General features: G+C 61.5%; 2 protein-coding genes across 2 annotated transcripts; one reads left to right on the top strand and one right to left on the bottom strand.

The window, feature by feature from the left end:
- Positions 1-479: 479 nt before the first annotated feature.
- Positions 480-4,852, bottom strand: HPDL (4-hydroxyphenylpyruvate dioxygenase like). Its single transcript, XM_075002988.1, has 2 exons — positions 4,719-4,852; positions 480-2,692 (listed from the first exon to the last, which is right to left on the bottom strand). The coding sequence occupies exon 2, from the start codon at positions 2,662-2,664 to the stop codon at positions 1,420-1,422; it is 1,245 nt and encodes a 414-aa protein (XP_074859089.1). The 5' UTR covers positions 2,665-2,692; positions 4,719-4,852; the 3' UTR covers positions 480-1,419.
- Positions 4,853-5,032: 180 nt separating this feature from the next.
- Positions 5,033-16,389, top strand: LOC142017497 (selenoprotein Pb-like). Its single transcript, XM_075002402.1, has 6 exons — positions 5,033-5,139; positions 8,697-8,750; positions 10,615-10,838; positions 11,162-11,374; positions 14,925-15,060; positions 15,367-16,389. Exons 3-6 carry the CDS (start codon positions 10,630-10,632, stop codon positions 15,613-15,615), a joined length of 807 nt encoding a protein of 268 aa, XP_074858503.1. The 5' UTR covers positions 5,033-5,139; positions 8,697-8,750; positions 10,615-10,629; the 3' UTR covers positions 15,616-16,389.
- Positions 16,390-16,814: the final 425 nt, after the last annotated feature.

Here is a 16,814-nt window from a genome sequence, read left to right as displayed (position 1 = left end):
AGGTGGGGGGTAAGTGAGGAAATTTGGCAGCAGTGGGTGCATAGTGGCTGAAGCCAGGTGTGCCATTGCTCAGCCTGAGCTACCTTGCAGAGGGCTCGAGTTGCATCAGTCCCAGGCAGAGAGCTCGTGTGGGTCCTTTCTGCAGGCGCGTTCCTGTTACCCGTCCTTAGGGCCCCTCCCTGGGTGTGATCCCCCATCCTCATGCCTGGGGGCTGTTAGCCTAAGGGGTCCTGGGTGGGAGCTGGGCCTGAACCGGAGAGCTGTACAGAAACGCCCTGGCAGTCCCTGCTAAGCCAGCTGCCCTGGGTCGTGCCAGCCCGTCCCCGTAACCTTCAGCTGCTGCCCTGGGGCTGAGCTGCCTGGTAGCACCAACCTGGCTCTTCGTGGAAGTAATCAAGTAAGGGAACGATGCGCCAGAGCGCAGCCACCAGCACGCGCACCGCCACTGCTCGGAACAGGACACCGCAGCCAGGACCAGCTCTTCAGTTTAATGAGCCCTTTCAAGGGAGCCATGCCCTGCCCGCCCCCTGCGGGAGTGCCCACGCCAGCCGAGGGGGAGTCGTGGTATATGGGCCCAACAACCCTCTGCTGAACAAGAACATGGGAACAGGTCATCCGCCAGGAGTGCTGGGTGGTTAGCGGCCGGGTGCATTGACTGCCCAGCTGCAGGCAGAGCCAGTGCCTGGGGGCCAGGCTCCTGCCTCTCCCAAGGGCCGGGCATGGGGTGTTCGGACCCTGCCAGCTACCTTGCAAGAGCTAAATCCCCACAGTGCCACTTGGGCAGGTGCCTCACTGCTGGTGTGAGTTACAGGGGAGCTGTCCAGCTGCCCTGGAGGGAGGGGCAGACAGGATGTGGGCTCTGCAGCAAACAGCCCCCGCCCCCAGGGAGAAGCCTGGCCCACCCAAACACAAACAGTGCAGAGATGAGTGCAGAGCTGATGCCAAGGCTGGCGGGGCCATCTGCTCCTGCCCTTCCCAGGGGCTCCGCTGCCTGCCCCGCTGCGTTGTTCCCTTATAGCTGCCATGTTCCACCCCAGCAGTGGCTGTGGTGGGTGCTGGTCCCAGAGTCCCAAATCCACTCGTAAAGCTTTGGGGGGAGTGTCCAAAGGAATGGGATGAGTGTTGGCCACCAGGCCAGCTCCTGGCCCAGGGAGAAGGGAGCGAGAGCTCAGAATTAGCCAGTGCAGCCATGCCGGGGGAGAGCACTTTGGGGGTGAGGGTTTGTCTCTGGAGTGGAACTGAACGTCTCCCTGAGGGCAGATGGCATGTCCCAGGGGCTGGGGTTTTAACAGCTTCCAGCCTCTGGCGTCTCCTCCCTGCCCCCCAGCGGGGCCGTAGCCCAGAGGACAGAACACTGGGCCCAGGGTCACCGCTAGCTTTCCAGGGCAGCTCCCCAGGTAGCCAGCAAGGGCGAAGGCTCTACCGCTGCTGCAGATGGGCCTGCACAGAATGCCACAGGGCCCGGATGTTGCCCTCGCCGAAGCCTGCAGCCCCCCGCCGCTCAATCAGCTCCAGGAAGAAGGTCTCCTCGGGGAAGAGGGGCTTGGTGAAAATTTGCATCAGGTACCTCCTCCGGCCCAGGCTGCAGCCTCCGCCGTCTCCCTCCGCTGCCCCGGCCAGATCGGCATCCAGCAAGATGCCCTGCTGGGAGAGGAGCCGGGGGTCCTGCCCAGCCTCCCGGATCTCCTCCTCTTTGCCCAGCTGGCTGTAGTAGGCCCGGGGGGGATCGACGAACCGCACGCCAGCCTCCCCCAGGGCCCGAGCTGCGGAGATGACATCCGCCGTGTAGAGCCCGACGTGCTGGATCCCAGCTCCGCCGTGCAGCTCCAGGAAGGTGTCCACCTGGTTCTTCCCTGGTGCCGGCAGGGACTCGGCCAGGACGAACTTGCAGTCGTCGGCCGGGCTGGCGGCGCTGCCCGTGCAGTACCGCATAGCTGTGAGCCGCAGCCCCACGCCGCAGCCGCTGATCCTGTAGCCCTCAGCCACCTCATCCTGCCTGTTCACCAGGAAGCGCTGGAAGCCGAGGCAGCGCTGGTACCAATCCAGCACGGCCGGGGTGCTGCCCCGCAAGCAGGCGTAGGTGACGTGGTCGAAGTGCGTGATCTCAGCCGGGTCCTGTGGGCCCTCGGGGACGTGCCTGGTGGGGAGGAAGCCGGGCAGAAACACTCCCCGATAGCGGGAGCGATCCAGCAGGGTGTGGCTGACGTTCCCCGCCAGGGATCTCACCGTGCAGTAAGTAACGGAGCCGCCGTCGTCCGTCACGTTGGTGGGCGGAACCGCCAAGCAGCAGCCCTGCTCCTGGAGGTGGCGGGAGATGCGGTGCACATCCTCCACCTCGAAGCACACGTTGGAGGCCGTGCTTACGGCCCACGAGGGGGCCACGTCGTAGAGGAATTCCCCGTCGGCGTGGCCCAGCGGGGGCTGTTGAGCCTGAGCGGGCTGGGCGAGGTCAGCCAGGAACGGGTGGGCCGCCGGAGCCTCCCCCAGCCTCTCGTTGACGAGGAAGACAGCAGCGCCTTTGCGGAGAGCCAGCTGCCGGACCCGCGCCGTCACCCGCGATGCAAACAGCTGAAAGTGGAACTTGCCCACCAGGTCGCTGACCAAGGCCGTCCCAGGGAGGACATGGAAGGCGATGTGGGACAGCCGGCTCACAGAGGCAGCCATGGCGCAGCAAGGTCACGCCACCTGAACTCTGCAAGCAAGAAAGGACAGCGTACGTCCCAGCACCCAGGTAGGAAAGAATGAGTCCCTGTTGCGCAGTACAGGCCCAGGGCTCTCTGCCCCACCAGGGGGAAGAGAATGGGTCTGCGTTGCTCTGTATGGGCCCAGGGCTCTGGGCCGCCCCCTGCTGGAGGTTATTCTGTTCCTCTCAACGTTTTCCAAGTCCCGCTCCACACTACCAGTCAGTATGGGGAAGCTGGAGTCTTGCCCCCTGCACAGCTGCAGTCAGGATTCATGTCGCCCAACCCTAAACCCTCATTTGCACCGAAGAGTTGGCTGGTGGGAAGCTGCCACTCCTCTCTACACTAGCCTAACAGCTCCACCCAGTGAGAGGTATAGCACGTGAGTCAGTGTTGCTGGGGTGTGCGTCCCGCCAGCACTGCATGGAGTTGCAGCTGTGAGTGCTGCTGCCAGGCCTGGACAGCTCTTGCGCCTGTGCAGAGCTCTGCCCAGCTCTCAGTGCTAGGCTGCAGGGCTCCAGCTGCGAGTCCCTCCAGTGCCCCTGTTAGGTCAATGCATGTGCTGCTGGTGAGGACATGCGCAACCGGCAGAGGGAGTAATTACCCCAGTAATTACTGTGGTGACCGTACATCGACTTAACACAGGTCATCTTCATTGGGTCATGGCAGCAAAGCCCAGGTTTGCCAAGTGTATGTGGCATCGCCCAGGCAGAAAGGGGCTGTGACCAGCCAGCAGCCGCTACAGGAAGCGATACGGCACGGTCCTGCCCTCAGCGCGAGAAATCAGCGTGACCCTCAGACTGATTGCAGAAGGAGGTGCAGCACCCTTTGGAAATCCCAGACGCAGGCTGCAGGTCTCCGGAGTCCATGAACCACAGCTTGAAAAGCACGGCCCCAAATGAGGCAGTGCAGGGCCTGTGACTCTCACTGCAGCAGTTCTGATTGCGTCCAGCAGCACTAATCAGGCAGCTGCTAGCGCCCATAACTCAAAATTGGAAGCCTACACTCACAGTCAAGGGCAGGGCCTGTCTCTTACACTACCTTCTAGGGGGCCCAGCCCAATTATGCATCATTAATTTGTACTAGGATAGAACCCAGCAGCTTCAGCCACACCCACCCACCCCAGGGCCTAGATTTCAAATGTAATCTCTACGAGCAACCCCACTACAAAGGAGAATAAAATCCCAGCTTCTGGTGCCTCTCCCGCTTACAGTGGAAACTCCCTGCCAAGGTGCCTGCTGGGGAAGTGGATCTCAACCTTTTTTCTGTGGCAGACCTCTCAAATCTGTGGCTTGGAGGTGCAGCCCCTCTGGCACAGTCTGCAGGGGAACTTGCTGTGGCAGGGGGCGTCATAAGCAGGGGGGCAACAATGCCTCCCCGGCCCTGGCCATGCTCCGGGGGGCCCCCCAACCCCCCAGCCTGCTGTTGTGATGCTACAAAGGGTGGTGCTGCTACCTGTCCTCTCAGCAGCGGGGCCCAGGCTGGCCGGCTGTCCAGCACTGAGGCTGGCAGCTCGGCTGCAGGTGGGGCTTGCTGGAAAGGGATGGAGGCAGCATGCCCCAGGCGGAGCCCGTCCGGCATTGGACCCCCACTATGCGCGGCTGGGAGCACACCCCTGGGGCAGGGCGGAGACAAGGGCCAGCAGCCGCGGGGGGAGTTGGGCTTGGTGGGCACAGAAGAAGGAGGGGTGGGGGGGGGCTCGCAGCCCCACTCATCACCTTTGCAACCGGGGCCGCCGCCTGCCAGCCGACCACCACCGGGCACAGCTCAGGCGGCGCTATGGGTCTGCAAGGGGCCTGGAGCCGTCCTACGTCCCTCTCGGACGGATCGCGCCCCCCCCCCGGGGCGCCTGCAGCCCGGACAGGTTGGGGGGCAGCAGCGGCCGGGGTAACACCCAGCCCGTGTCAGACCCCCCCTCCCCAGCGCTTCTGCCCCGGTCGGTCTCGGAGGTGCCTCGGGCCTGCTCGTTGCCCCCCCCCCAGCCGGGCAGGGCGCCCCGAGACCCCACTGCCGCTGTCTGCCCGCCCCGCGGCTCACCTGCAGGGCCGCTCGGCAGCGGCTCCCACGTGGGCGCCCAGCGCGGCTCCGAGCGCGGAGCGGAAGTGCTGCGGGCAGCGCCACGCTGCTGCGGCGCGGGGGGGGGAGGGTGTCAGGGTGAGTGTCGTGTCCCCCCCCCGCAGGGAGATGGCGCCGGCCGGTTTAAAGGGCTGGCGGAGCGCAGCCCCCGGGCGGTCCCAGCGCGGCTCGGGGAGAACGCACCGGGCTTTTCCGCGGGGCGGGGCGGGGCGGGGAGGGGATGTTGGGGGGGGCGGGTGTCAGGAGGGGGTTGGGGGCTGAGGGCCCCCCCCGCACGGCCTGCAGGCTGTCTGCGGCTGCCCCCTCCAGCAACCCTCTCTGTGGCCTGTGGAGTCACCACGAGGGCAGGGTCTGGGCAGCGGATCTGCTCTCTCTGTGGCAGGTAAGGCGGCTTGCCACGCTGCGTGACAGTGAGGGCTGCTGGAGACCCCCAAGTGCCCCCCGGCCAGCTGCAGGGTAGGGCGGCTAGCTGGTGGCTGGGGTCGATGCTTACCTCCATCAGCTCCCAGAAGCAGCGTGTTCCCCCTTCGGTTCAGAGGCAGCTCTGCACACTGGTGTGTCCACAGCACCAACCCCAGTGCTCACATTGGCCGCAGTTCCTGGCCAATGGGAAGTGCACAGCTGGTGCATGGGGCCGGCGTGAGCAACCCCCTGGCTGCCCCATTGCGTTGGAGCCAGCGTGCAGCCAAACCGCCGCTTCTGGGAGCTGCCTGCAGCCATGGCATAGCGGGAGGCTACCTGAGCCCCAGTGCACTGCGGACTGGCTTTGAACAGCCCCGTTGGCAGTGCTGACCAGAGTCACCTGGGGCTGTTTGCCACCAGGCTTTCCGGTCCAAAACTAGACGCCTGGCAACACAACCTTTGGGCCTGGCACTCTGAAGCCCCAGCCCCCTCTGGGCCTGACCAGTGAGAGCCATAAGCCCCTCCAGGACTGGCTGGTCAGAGCCCCAGCACCTCTGGGCCCAGCCCATCAGACCCTGAAACCTCCAGGCCTGGCCATGCAGAGCCCCCATTCTCTCCGGGCCTGGCTGTTCAGAGCCCCAGTACCTCTAGGCCTGGCTGGTCAGAGCCTGGCACCTCTGGGTTTGCCACGTCGGTTATGGAAGTAAACCAAAGCACTGGAGCAAATGAAGCCCGGCCTGCACTCGGTATGGCCCCGATCGCTCTGAGCATTCCCCCAGAGCACAGCCCCTCTGGCTGGGGCCCCGACCCCTGGCCCAGGCTCTGTTTGTCTTTGCAGTTGGAGCCCTGGGTTCAGAGCAGAGCCCTTCCCCCTATGGTGTTTTTGCACAGAGCCCTCTGCAGTAACTGCGCAAATATTTGCTGGGAGGTCATTGTGTGTTCCCCTTTGCAAGGACCAGGCAGCGAGTTCTTCTCTCTTCACAGGCCGGCCATTATTCAGGGGCCTGCTGGGAAGCTGAATTCCACGCACACGCCCCCAGGCTGACAGCAACACCCACATCAGGATGAAGTGTGGCTGTTAACAGAGGGCAGCGGGTCATGGGCCTGGGGAAACACTCTCAAGGTTCAGCAGCATCTCTGGGTGCGTGCCGTGGGCCTGACTCCCAGGCCTGAGCACCCCCAGAATTTTGCCACTAGCCTTCACCTTAACTGGTCCCTCCCAGCCAATAGCTTCCTTCCCCGCCAGGCCTGCTGGCTTGCTGAGCTGCACTGGGCCAAACCAGCGCCACCTGCTCACAGCACCCTGTTTGGACTCCACCAGGCCTGAGGGCAGAGGTATCACTGTCTTGCTTGCCTGGCAAAGCCAACCATGCCAGGCACACCCAGCAAAATGCCAACAAACTTCCCTGTCTCCCACAGCGTAGCCAGGGGTGTGGTCACCAGCGCTCCCTGGAAGCTGAGTGCTTGGGGCCACTGGGGGAGAGCGAGGTGCTGCACAGCTGATTAGCAGAGCCCCCACAGCCACCCGCAGGGGCAGTGCGCATTTGCACGTGCCTTGGTGCGCATAACAAAGTTCATTCCACGTAGGGAATGGAGGAATAGTAACAGAGAGGGAGCCATGCTAGTCTATATATCACCAAAACAAAAAGCAGTCCAGTAGCACTTTAAAGACGAGCAAAATAATTTATTATTTAGTACTAGTCTTTAAAGTGCTACTGGACTGCTTTTTGTTTGGGAATGGATGAAGTTAGAGGAAACGCCATTCATCACCCTCGCTGCAGGACGGGCTGGCTGCAACAGCTCATGCACACGTCTGGCTGGGACGCCAGGCCTGCCTCAGATTCGTGGCGTGAAGAGCCATCCGTGTGTCCGCTGCAGTGTTCATTCTAGTCGCTGCTCTCTGGTTAGCCGCACCGCAGCGGGACCAGCCACGCGGGGTCCTCGTGCTGGGGCTGGCACTGCGAGCTGGAGCCTGGCTGGCCTGCGTCCACACTGTAGGGTGAGTGGGACTGGGTGTGCAGACGGGAGCTGTGCTGGGGTTTGCAAAGCTGTGTAGACGAGCCCTGGGAGTTCTGCAGGGCACCCAAAGAAGACAGCCCAGCATGGCGCAGCTTCCCCCCACCCCGAAAGAAAACTGAGGGGTATGGGCCTGGTACTGGCTGTTAAATTCAGCAGTCAGGGCCTGCACTGGGTTTGTTTCCCAAGCTAGCAGAGTCCCTGCTGCTTAAGGGGCAAGAAGGGCCCCTCCCAGCCGGCGGGCGCGGGAAGGGGCTTATTTAACTTGTAGCATTTAAAGCACTATTTTGCCTTTTCCCAGCTGCACTGCCAGGAGGGGCTCTGTGCCCGGAGGAGCTGGCGCTGATGGTGAGGCACAGCTGCCGCAGGGGGCCTGGGAGGGGCCTTAAAGTGAGCCAGAGCAGGGCTGGTAGCTGGCACCAGTAAAGACACTGCCTGGCTTGTGCTCCGCTTTGGGATGGAGCAGCTGCAAGGCCAACCCCCCACCCCCAGCCTCCTGCCTCTCCCCCGGGCGGAGCGAGCTGGGGTGAGGAGATAAGAGCAGTGCAGGGGCTGGAGCCAGGTGTTCGGCCAGCCCAGGAGAGTGGTGTGTGCCTGGCGGACGGCAGCACCAGACGCCCGCGAGAAGGCTGAGTGTGTTGTCCGTTTCCTTGGGGGGCACTGAGGGAGCAGGGAGCGCTGAGGAAAGGAGGGTGAAGGGCCTGATCCTGAGAGGTGCAATGAGTTTTGGGTGCTCAGCCCCTGTCAGGCAGAGGCCGGGGGTGTGCTATGGGCACACAGCAAGGAAGGGGCTGGGGGGGGTTGGAAGGGGCTTGGGGGAGAGAAATGGTACGAGAGGGACGACGGTACTAATGATCCCTTGTCTCAGGATAGCGTGTATGTGGGGGGGATCACGGCTGGGGCTGGGGTGGCTGCAGGGCTCCACATTCGACATGTTTGTGCGACACGACAGCAGAGCGGTGACCACACAAGGGAACTGACCAGTAGTTCTATGCCTGACCCTGAGACGGGAGCGTGGCCTAGAGGTTATTGCGCCGGGTGAGATTTTTTTTTCCTGGTGGAAAAGGCCAGGAAATTCCTGAACCTCTCCCCAAAGCCCAGTTCTCTGTCTGTCCATCTGTCTCTCTTCTCTTTGCCTGACCACCAGAGCACAGGAAAGGTCCGGGACCTGCTGGATATTTAAAATCACAGCAGAAGCGTTCCAGGAGTGGTGGCTACCCACATTTGCCAGGTGTTACCAGGGCTGGGGGCGGGCGGAGAGAACTTCTCGAAACACCAGGAACCAGGAGGGCTTTCAGGAGGTGCTGAGGGTGGGAATTGGTAATTATTGAGCTAAACACCTTCTGCTCTGGGTCAGGGCCTGGGGCACAGGAGTGGAATGGTTTGCTTTGAATTTTTTTCTGTACTTTGCCCTTCCTGCACAGTGTGACTCTTCACAGCCTGTCACCGCTTCACCACCATTTGTTCATTACCAAGCTTTCTGCATGGTGGGTTGGGTGACTCCTTGCCTCCATTTTACAGGTGGGAAAGCTGAGGCATTACAGGCCCGTCGCTGGCATCCTAACGTTGCAACAGGTAAGTGACAGATCTACCCAGGTGCTCACAGCAACTCACACTGACGGGGTCTGGAGCAGAATCCCCGAATCCTGATTCCAAGGACCCTGGTCTAACCATTAGACTCCACTCCTCCTCCAGAGATGGGACTAGCCCCCAGGCATCCTGACGCCCACTTCTCAAGCTGTCAGCTAGCCCCAGCTCTCTTCTGAATGCTTGGCCTAGACTCAAACTGATTTCGAGCCCCTCACCCCACCCCTCCCTCTAACCACTAGACACCACTCTTCCCCTGGGAACTGGCCTAGAACCCAAGAGTCCTGTCTCCCGTTGCTATGGGCAAGCCATTCGAACACTGCCTTCCATTCAAGCAGTGAACTGAATGGCCTCCCGTTTGCACCACTGCCATGAAAATCAAAGCAGCTCTGTGCTGCCAGGCAAGTGTTGCAACAAACCCTGGGGCTTTCTAGGCTGTACAAGCAGGGTCTGATCTCACCAATATAATAGGCCTCTCTTTTCCACACTGGATCTGCAGTTGGGTCAGCAGGCACAGCTGAGCCTTCCCCCCATCCAAGCAGGGCCTGGGTTAGCTGATTGGCTCTGGAAGTGGAAACTTTCTCCCCAGAAAGACTATGTAAGGGCTGCAAAAATAAGGGGTGTAATTATAAGCTCAGGGAGGGCCCATAGCTCTTGGCTGCTGGCAGGATCCTTGCAGAACAGATTGTGAATGTTTGTGACCCCTTCGCATTCACTTGTGGAACTCACTGCAACTGGATTTTATGAAGGTAAGTAGCTTGGACTGTATTTTTGTTTTTGTTTTGTTTTGTTTTGTTTTGTTTTTTATCAGGCTCCCGTATGAATAGCTCACACCTGCACTTACATTAGCTGGGATACCGGGAACTAGTCCGGAGGGGCTGATGTACCAAGAAGTTACCTCTTGAGTTGGTGTTGACTTTGACGCCTCAGCACAGCACAAGAAGCTGTGGTGCTGCTGGCGATGGCTGTATTTTGGCTGAGACTTAAGTTAGAGATTCCCCAGAACGGTCCCCAAGAGGAGCAGCAGTCTTGAGTGGCACAGCTGACACCAGCTGTGGAGTTCTGCCTGTCTGCTGCACAGCATTGCTGTGGATCCCAGTGACTGTGTTCCTCCCCAGAAGTGGCTGCATTTCAGGGCTGGATGAACGGTTCCTGTATTTCCAGTAGCGACGGACAGACCTAGGCTAGCGAGTGGGCCGCATGAGTGGTCCTCCTTCATCTCAGCAGGCCTCAAGGCTGTTGTGTCCAAGACGGTCTGCTGGGATAAAGTCTTTTGGCTGAGTGCACTGGCATGCCTAGAATTTGCATCATGTGCCGACTGAATCGCAGCAGGGCTTTGGCGAGCTGCAGAGGGAGCTCCCGGCTCTTGCAGTCAGTGCTGCGTCCAGTCAGCACACGCTTGTTGCGTGCGCCCTTGGCTGACGCGTCGCTTTAGTAATACAGGTAGGGAAAAAAAATGACATCAACCAAAACCAGCAGAATCTGGCAGCTCTGCGTAGTGGTAAGCAGAATGTGCCACAGGCCACCCATAGAGCCCCGACAGGCCGCTTGGCCCATGACTGCCCACCCGGATCTACAGCATTGTAAAGTGCGTTGGGCTGCACCTTCTGCTCAGGCTCTGTGGGGATGGTGGGGGAGGAGATGAGGGGTGTGTTACATGCCCCAGGGTGGCTCTGTATCCAGGGTAGCGGTTGAGTTCCCCTGGAATCCCCTGTTGCTTTGAGAAGCTCGGCTGGGGGAAATGCAGCTGCATGCGTCCAGCCCAGCCTGTCTCGTGGCTCAGCTGCTCCCCTTCGAACTGGGAACCTTGATGGTCAATGCCTCTGACATGCCTCTTGCTCCTCATGCGTAGGAGGGGGTGGCTAGGATGGGGCTCCTGCCCCTAGCCGTGGCCGCCCTGCTGGGGCTGGTGGTGGCCACGGTGGCAGAAGAGGCAGAGAACAAGTCCCGGGTCTGCCAGCCAGCCCCGCAGTGGGAGATCAACGGGACCTCCCCGATGGAAGGAGGGCTGGGCCAGGTGACTGTGGTGGCCCTGCTGAAGGCCAGCTGACAGTTCTGCCTGAAGCAAGCCAACAGGTGAGCCGGGAGGGGGCCCTGCCTAGCACAGAGGCCTGGGGAGGGCGGGAGGCAGAGCTCATCCCGCTTCAGAGGGGTGGGAGCAGACCTTGTCAGCGTGGGGAGCCCGTTGGCCTCAGTCCGTTACCCAGCGAACAATTGCCTCTAATTACACCTGGGCCCTGTGCCATCAGAGGCTATGGGGAGGCCCAGGACCCCCTTTGCAGGGGCAGCAAGCTGGGCCAATGCCACATCCCGCCTGCTGGCTGTGTGCCTGGGACACGGCATTAGCGAGAGGCAGAGCCTGTGGCCCCGCACCTCACCCCGGCTCTCCCACCCCCCAGCCTCGGTGGCTTGCGTGAGAGGCTGTCCCAGGACGGGCTGGCCGACATCCGCTACATGATCGTGAACGAGAAGGCGCCTCTTTCCCGGGCCATGTACTGGGAGCTGAAACGCCAGGCCCCAGAGGGGGTCCCCGTTTACCAGCAGGAGATCCTGGAGCCGGACGTCTGGCAGATCCTGGATGGGGACAAGGACGACTTCCTCATCTATGACCGGTGAGTGCCCCAGGAAGCAGCCACACCCCTGGGCGCACGCCAGCCGGTCTCGCTCCCATGCCACCCTTGCTAAGGTGCAGGCTGGTCCAGTAATGAGCCAGCACTTTGTGGAGCGCTTCCTGCCAGGGCGCTGGGCTCTGGGGCATGGGAAACTCTCCAGCCAGCCTGGATAAAAGCAGGCTGGGAGCAGAACGGAACACAGTGCCACACAGGGAAGGAGCAGCCAGGACTCCTGGTTCTAGTCCTGACCCCGAGGAGGGAGCGTGACCTAGTGGTTATTGCACCAGAGGCCAGGACTCCTGGGTTCTATTTTCAGCTTTGTCCCTCATTTGCTGTGTGAGCCCTAGCAGGTCACTCTGCACCTCAGTTTCCTCCCTGTGTCGAAAGGGCACAAAAACATACAGCAGGAGCCCCGCACAACCACAGCTCTGGGTGCAGCTGTCCCACCTCGTGTTTGTGGCTGGGGTGCAGATATCCGTGGTTCGTGTTTGTGGCTGGGGTGCAGATATCCGTGGTTCGTGTTTGTGGCTGGGGTGCAGGCGTCTTTGTCTTGTGTTTGCAGCTCTCGGGGTGGGAATCTGTGACTCGTGCCTGCAGCTGGGGGTGGATATCCACGGCTCGTGCTTGCGGCTCTCGGGGTGGGTATCTGTGACTTGTGCTTGCAGCTGGGGTGCACATATCCGCAGTTCGTGCTTGCAGCTCTGGGTGCGGATATCCGTGGCTCGTGCTTGCAGCTCTGGGTGCAGATACCCGCTGCTCATGCTTGCAGCTCTGGGTGCGGATATCCGTGGCTCATGTTTGTGGCTCTGGGTGTGGGTATCCACTGCTCGTGCTTGCGGCTCTGGGTGCGGATATCTGTGGCTCATGTTTGTGGCTCTGGGTGTAGGTATCTGCTGCTCGTGCTTGTGGCTCTGGGTGCGGATATCCACGGCTCATGTTTGTGGCTCTGAGGGTGGGTATCTGCGGCTCGTGTTTGTGGCTCTGGGGGTGGGTAGCCACAGCTCGTGTTTGTGGCCCTTGTGGCAGGTATTCACAGTTTGTGCTTGCGGCTGGGATGTGGATGTCCAGTTTGTATCCGCGCAGGGCAGCCCAGGTATCTCCCTGCAGGACAGGGCAGGTTGGGCAGTGCTAGAGAAGTGTGCGGGAACACTGGAGGGTAGAACTAGGGACAGACCGAACAGCGGAGGCGTGTTATGCTGGTGCTTGTGCTACAGCTGCTGAGCCTATATGTTCACAGACCTGCTGGCCTGGGGGGCCCTAACCCAGCCATCGGCGCCAGCACTGCTCAGCCCGTCTGTGTGCCTGCTTCTGAGCAACACCTGATTCCTCCGCTGCGAATGCCCTGGGAGAGGACGAGCGATTGCAATGCCCCCGGCGTGCCAGGTGTTTTCCAGGCCTGCCCCGAGGCACAGCGGGTCGGAGGGTGGGGGGACAGACAGTCGGACAAGTGGAGACCGGGGAGGGGGAGTGGCGAGGGAGTCTATCTGCAAAACCCCGAGAAAGATGCTGATTTGGGGGCTGGTTGTGCAACCTGCTCCCGCTGCCACAGCTTCCGCCGCGTTGGCTTAACTTGCCACTATCGCCTGCTCTCCGGAGCCTTGGACTTTGGCCAGTGGAGGGGCCGGCTGCAAAGCATTGATGCGGGGAGGCACTAATCACACAGCAAGGTCAAAACCCGCCCCGGGACATGCCAGGGCAGGGCAGGCCATGAGGCTGCCGGAGGGGCTGGCCACTGCCCAGAAAACACAGTGCAGGAGTTGGACGTGGAAGGTCAGCAGCCTGGAGAGGGGCCGAGGGCATCGAGTGCTAAGCCAGTCCCATGTCCCTGCTGTGCCATGGGGGCTGCCTGGCTCCAGGGTCTCTCTCTGGCCTGTGCTTCTCCCCACAGGCAATGGCCTTTCCCTGGCTCTGTCACTGACCATAGCCGATGGTGGAACAGCTCCCCAGCCCCCAGAACTCCCTTCCCTTTGCCCACAGCCTTTGTAAAGCAAGGCAAAGTCTCCGCGGATCTGCAGGGCCCAACCCCTCTGGCTTTGTGCCCTGGTACCCTGGGTTTGGTAGTCCCCTAACCGGGGCATGGAGACGCATTTCCCAAGACCCCATGTGTGCTTGAGAACAGGGAACGGACGTTAGCACTAATTCGTCTCTGCCCCATATTCCTTCCATGCAGCCCCACCTGCCATAACCCACCTGGAACCAGGGGTCCCGCTAATTTTTTTTCCACCTATATGTGGAATGATTTTTGTTACATGCACCAAAGCATGTTCAGATGTGCAGCACAAGTAAAAACACAGGCTGCTGGCCCTCTGCCAATAAGCTGGGCAACAGCTGAATCTTTCCTGAGCGGCAGACCCAGCACTCAGTTTATAGGGAACACTGCCTGTGACCCTGCTACTGTACAGTCAATGGTATTGAACTCAGGCCTCCAGGCCCTGCCAAGGCAGGCCACTCTGCCCTGTGCTGCAGGGGAACCACTGTGACCTGTCTGTAGCATTACTGCTTTTAGTCTTGTCTCACGACTGTAGCCACCTGAGCGTGACTTGCTCACTAGCATGTGAGCAGGTCCGGTTCCTTCCAGCAGAGTGCAGCTGTGCACAAATTGTGAATTCTAATGGGAACCCCGGCCTTGCTCCATGCACTGGGAACATGCCAGGGTGAGGCAGCAGACAGAGGTGATTTCTCCCTGGGAAGGTGCTGGGCTTTCTGAGGGGGCAGGGAGCCAGAGCGGGGGTTAAGATAAATTGTGGGAGAAACTCAGTTCAGGCCTTTAGGGTCAGCACACAGCATCTCAGCCTAGTCCGCCAGGGCCCCCCAGGGGACAGGGGGACCCAGTAGGCAGCAGCCTTGGGGTTTATTCCCAGCCCTGCCCATGGTCTGCTGACTGGCTTTTTTTTTTTTTTTTAAATTGGAGGTACACATCTCCTAGAACTGGAAGGGACCTTGGGAGGTCATCTAGTCCAGCCCCCTGCCCTCTTGGCAGGACCAAGCCCCCTCCCTGACATCTATTTGCCCCAACCCCTAAATGGCCTCCTCAAGGGTTGAGCTCACAGCCCCACATTTAGCAGGCCAATGCTCAAACCAGTGAGCTATTCCCCACCCCCGCCACATGAGTGCTGGGTCAGCCACTCAGGGGAGATTCAGCTGCTGCCCAGCTGATTAGCAGAGGGCCCGTAGCTGGCAGCCTGCGTTTTTACTGGTGGTGAACATCTACACATGCTTTGGTGCATGTAATAAAAATCATTCCACACTGTTGGGTGAGTCACTTCCCCTGCTGCCAACCCCGGTTTCCTCCTCTGTAACCAGGGATGATGCTGCTGCTCTACTGGCTGGAGAGCAGCTGCCGGCGTGTGCTAGGTGATGGCAGAGTGGCATTGGCTCTCCCGCGTGGCTTGGAGCCGAGGCAGGAGGGGGCAGACGTGTAGGGGAAGGCCAGTAGGGTTAAGGGGGCCGAGCTGAGGTGTTGCCCAGCGCATCTTTGTGAGCCCGGAGGCTCGGCCTGCCCTCCTGGGGTGCCACCCTCCAGAGCTCACCCCCCGCCATTGCTCCGTAGGTGCAGCCGGCTGGCTTTCCACATCCCTTTACCCTACAGCTTCCTGCACTTCCGCTACGTCGAGTCAGCCGTGCGCTTCACCTACAGCAAGGACTTCTGTGGCAACTGCTCCTTCTACTCTAACAGCACCGGGGAGGTAAGCTGCCGCTTGGGGGGCGGGGGGTCTGGGGCCTTGGTCTGCCCCATCCCACAGACACAGCGCCTACAGCTTCCTGGGGGTCACTGCGCTGTGCCCCAGAAATCTCAGGGCAGCAGCAGGGAGACAGCACCCCCCGTCGGGCTAACAGCAGGAAGTGAGACTCTCCACTCCCTGTTGGCGATATAGGGGTTATGATCCCACTCTGACTGTGTCCAGTAGGGGCATAGAACCCCAGCCAAGTCAGGCCAGTGCAGTGAATCTGTGTGTGTCTGTAACACACCCGCCCCACTGTTCCCACCCCAGGCAAACAGCACAGCAGAGGAAGACGAGAGTTTCACCCAGTCCCCCGAACGGGCAGAGAAGCAACAGACGCTGTCCCTCCGCAAAGGCCAAGCTCACCGCCACCATCACCACCACCACCACGGCACCCACAGCAACAGCCACCCCCAGGCCGCCTCCCCTGCCCACAGCTGCCGGCGAGACCATGGCCAGGCCCAGTGCCAGAGGCAGCCGCTTGAGGGGCCCACCCGTGTGGCGGGCGAGGGAGCGTAGCCATAAGTGCGGCACGCTGGGGGGCTTGGCGGGGTCACCCCCTGCTGTGGAAATCCTGCGGGCTTCCCACAGGGCAGGGCGGCTGCGTTCATTCACCAGCATGGCCCTCTCTCCCAGCCCCCACCTGGCACAGCATCCCCAATGGGGTGGGTGGCCTGGCGCTGCCCACGGCCCAACGAAACCTCTGAAAGCGCCACTGCGAAGGCAGCAGGAGCCCCTCCGACACCAGACAGGGCCCCGCTGGCCCCCCTCAGCCCCCTCCTTTCTGCGCCGTGCCCAGGGGCACTCCCCTGCCAGCCACCTGGAGGCACCGCCATCTCCCCTCGCCCTGCGCCCGGCTGATTCTGACCTGCCCTCCGCTGACCCCTCCTGTCCATGCTCAATGACGCCTGTGGTGTAAACTGGACTCCCCAGTCACCACAGGCCGACGCTGCGCCGGGAAGCGGGTCAGGGGGGTAGGAGCCTGAGCCAGGGGTGAGGGGCTGCGGGCCCAGCACTTGGGGGGAGCTGTCCAGTCCCCCAGGGGCCTGGCCTGTGGGACGCCGCTGCCCACCCTGCCACGGGAAAGGCAGCCCCGGTGGCGTGGGGGGAAGGCTGCTGGTAGACCAGGGCACTAAGCCATGTTGCGAAGGGGGCAGGAGGCTGCACGCACCAGGCCAGCCCCATCCAAAAGCTCGCCTGCCCCCCTGTCCGGGCTTTTCTCTCCACATGTTCCCCCCTCCCCAGCCTCGGCCCATCCGTCATCTGTCCCCCCGACCCTCCAGCCACCAATAAACACAGTGATGCCGAGCGCCCTGGCCCCTCACAAAGCCCTCCAGCAGGCCAGCAGCCGGGGCTGCTACACGGTGACACTTGGGAGCCCCAGACAGCTCAGCCCCGAGCCAGGGGAACCGTCCTATGGGGCAGCCGGCGGGGGTAAAGAGCCATCGCGCAGCACAATGTCCGAATACGCTTCTCCAGCATGAACCGGCCGCCTGGTTCCCACGGTGCCTGGCCCAGGGGTTCCCCTTTCAGAGGCCCCATCGAGCCAGGGCTCCCCCAGCACGGGGGTGTAGGGGGAGGGCTCTGCCTTGAGTATTTGCTCAGACATAGCTCAGCCTTCTGCCCCGAGGGCTCCCAAGCCCCGAAGTGCCCCTGGGCAGCCAAGCCAAGCCAAGCCAACCCCCAGCCTGAGCCCCTGAGCCAGGAGGGGCAGCGTG

The sequence above is a fragment of the Carettochelys insculpta genome, chromosome 9, assembly GCF_033958435.1.
Source record: "Carettochelys insculpta isolate YL-2023 chromosome 9, ASM3395843v1, whole genome shotgun sequence".
Taxonomy (NCBI): Eukaryota; Metazoa; Chordata; order Testudines; family Carettochelyidae; genus Carettochelys; species Carettochelys insculpta.
This window is presented reverse-complemented; position numbering and strand designations above follow the sequence as displayed.

What these genes read in the sequence shown, in the direction of transcription:
- HPDL (XM_075002988.1), bottom strand. Translation starts at nt 2,664, where the DNA reads ATGGCTGCCTCTGTGAGCCGGCTGTCCCACATCGCCTTCCATGTCCTC.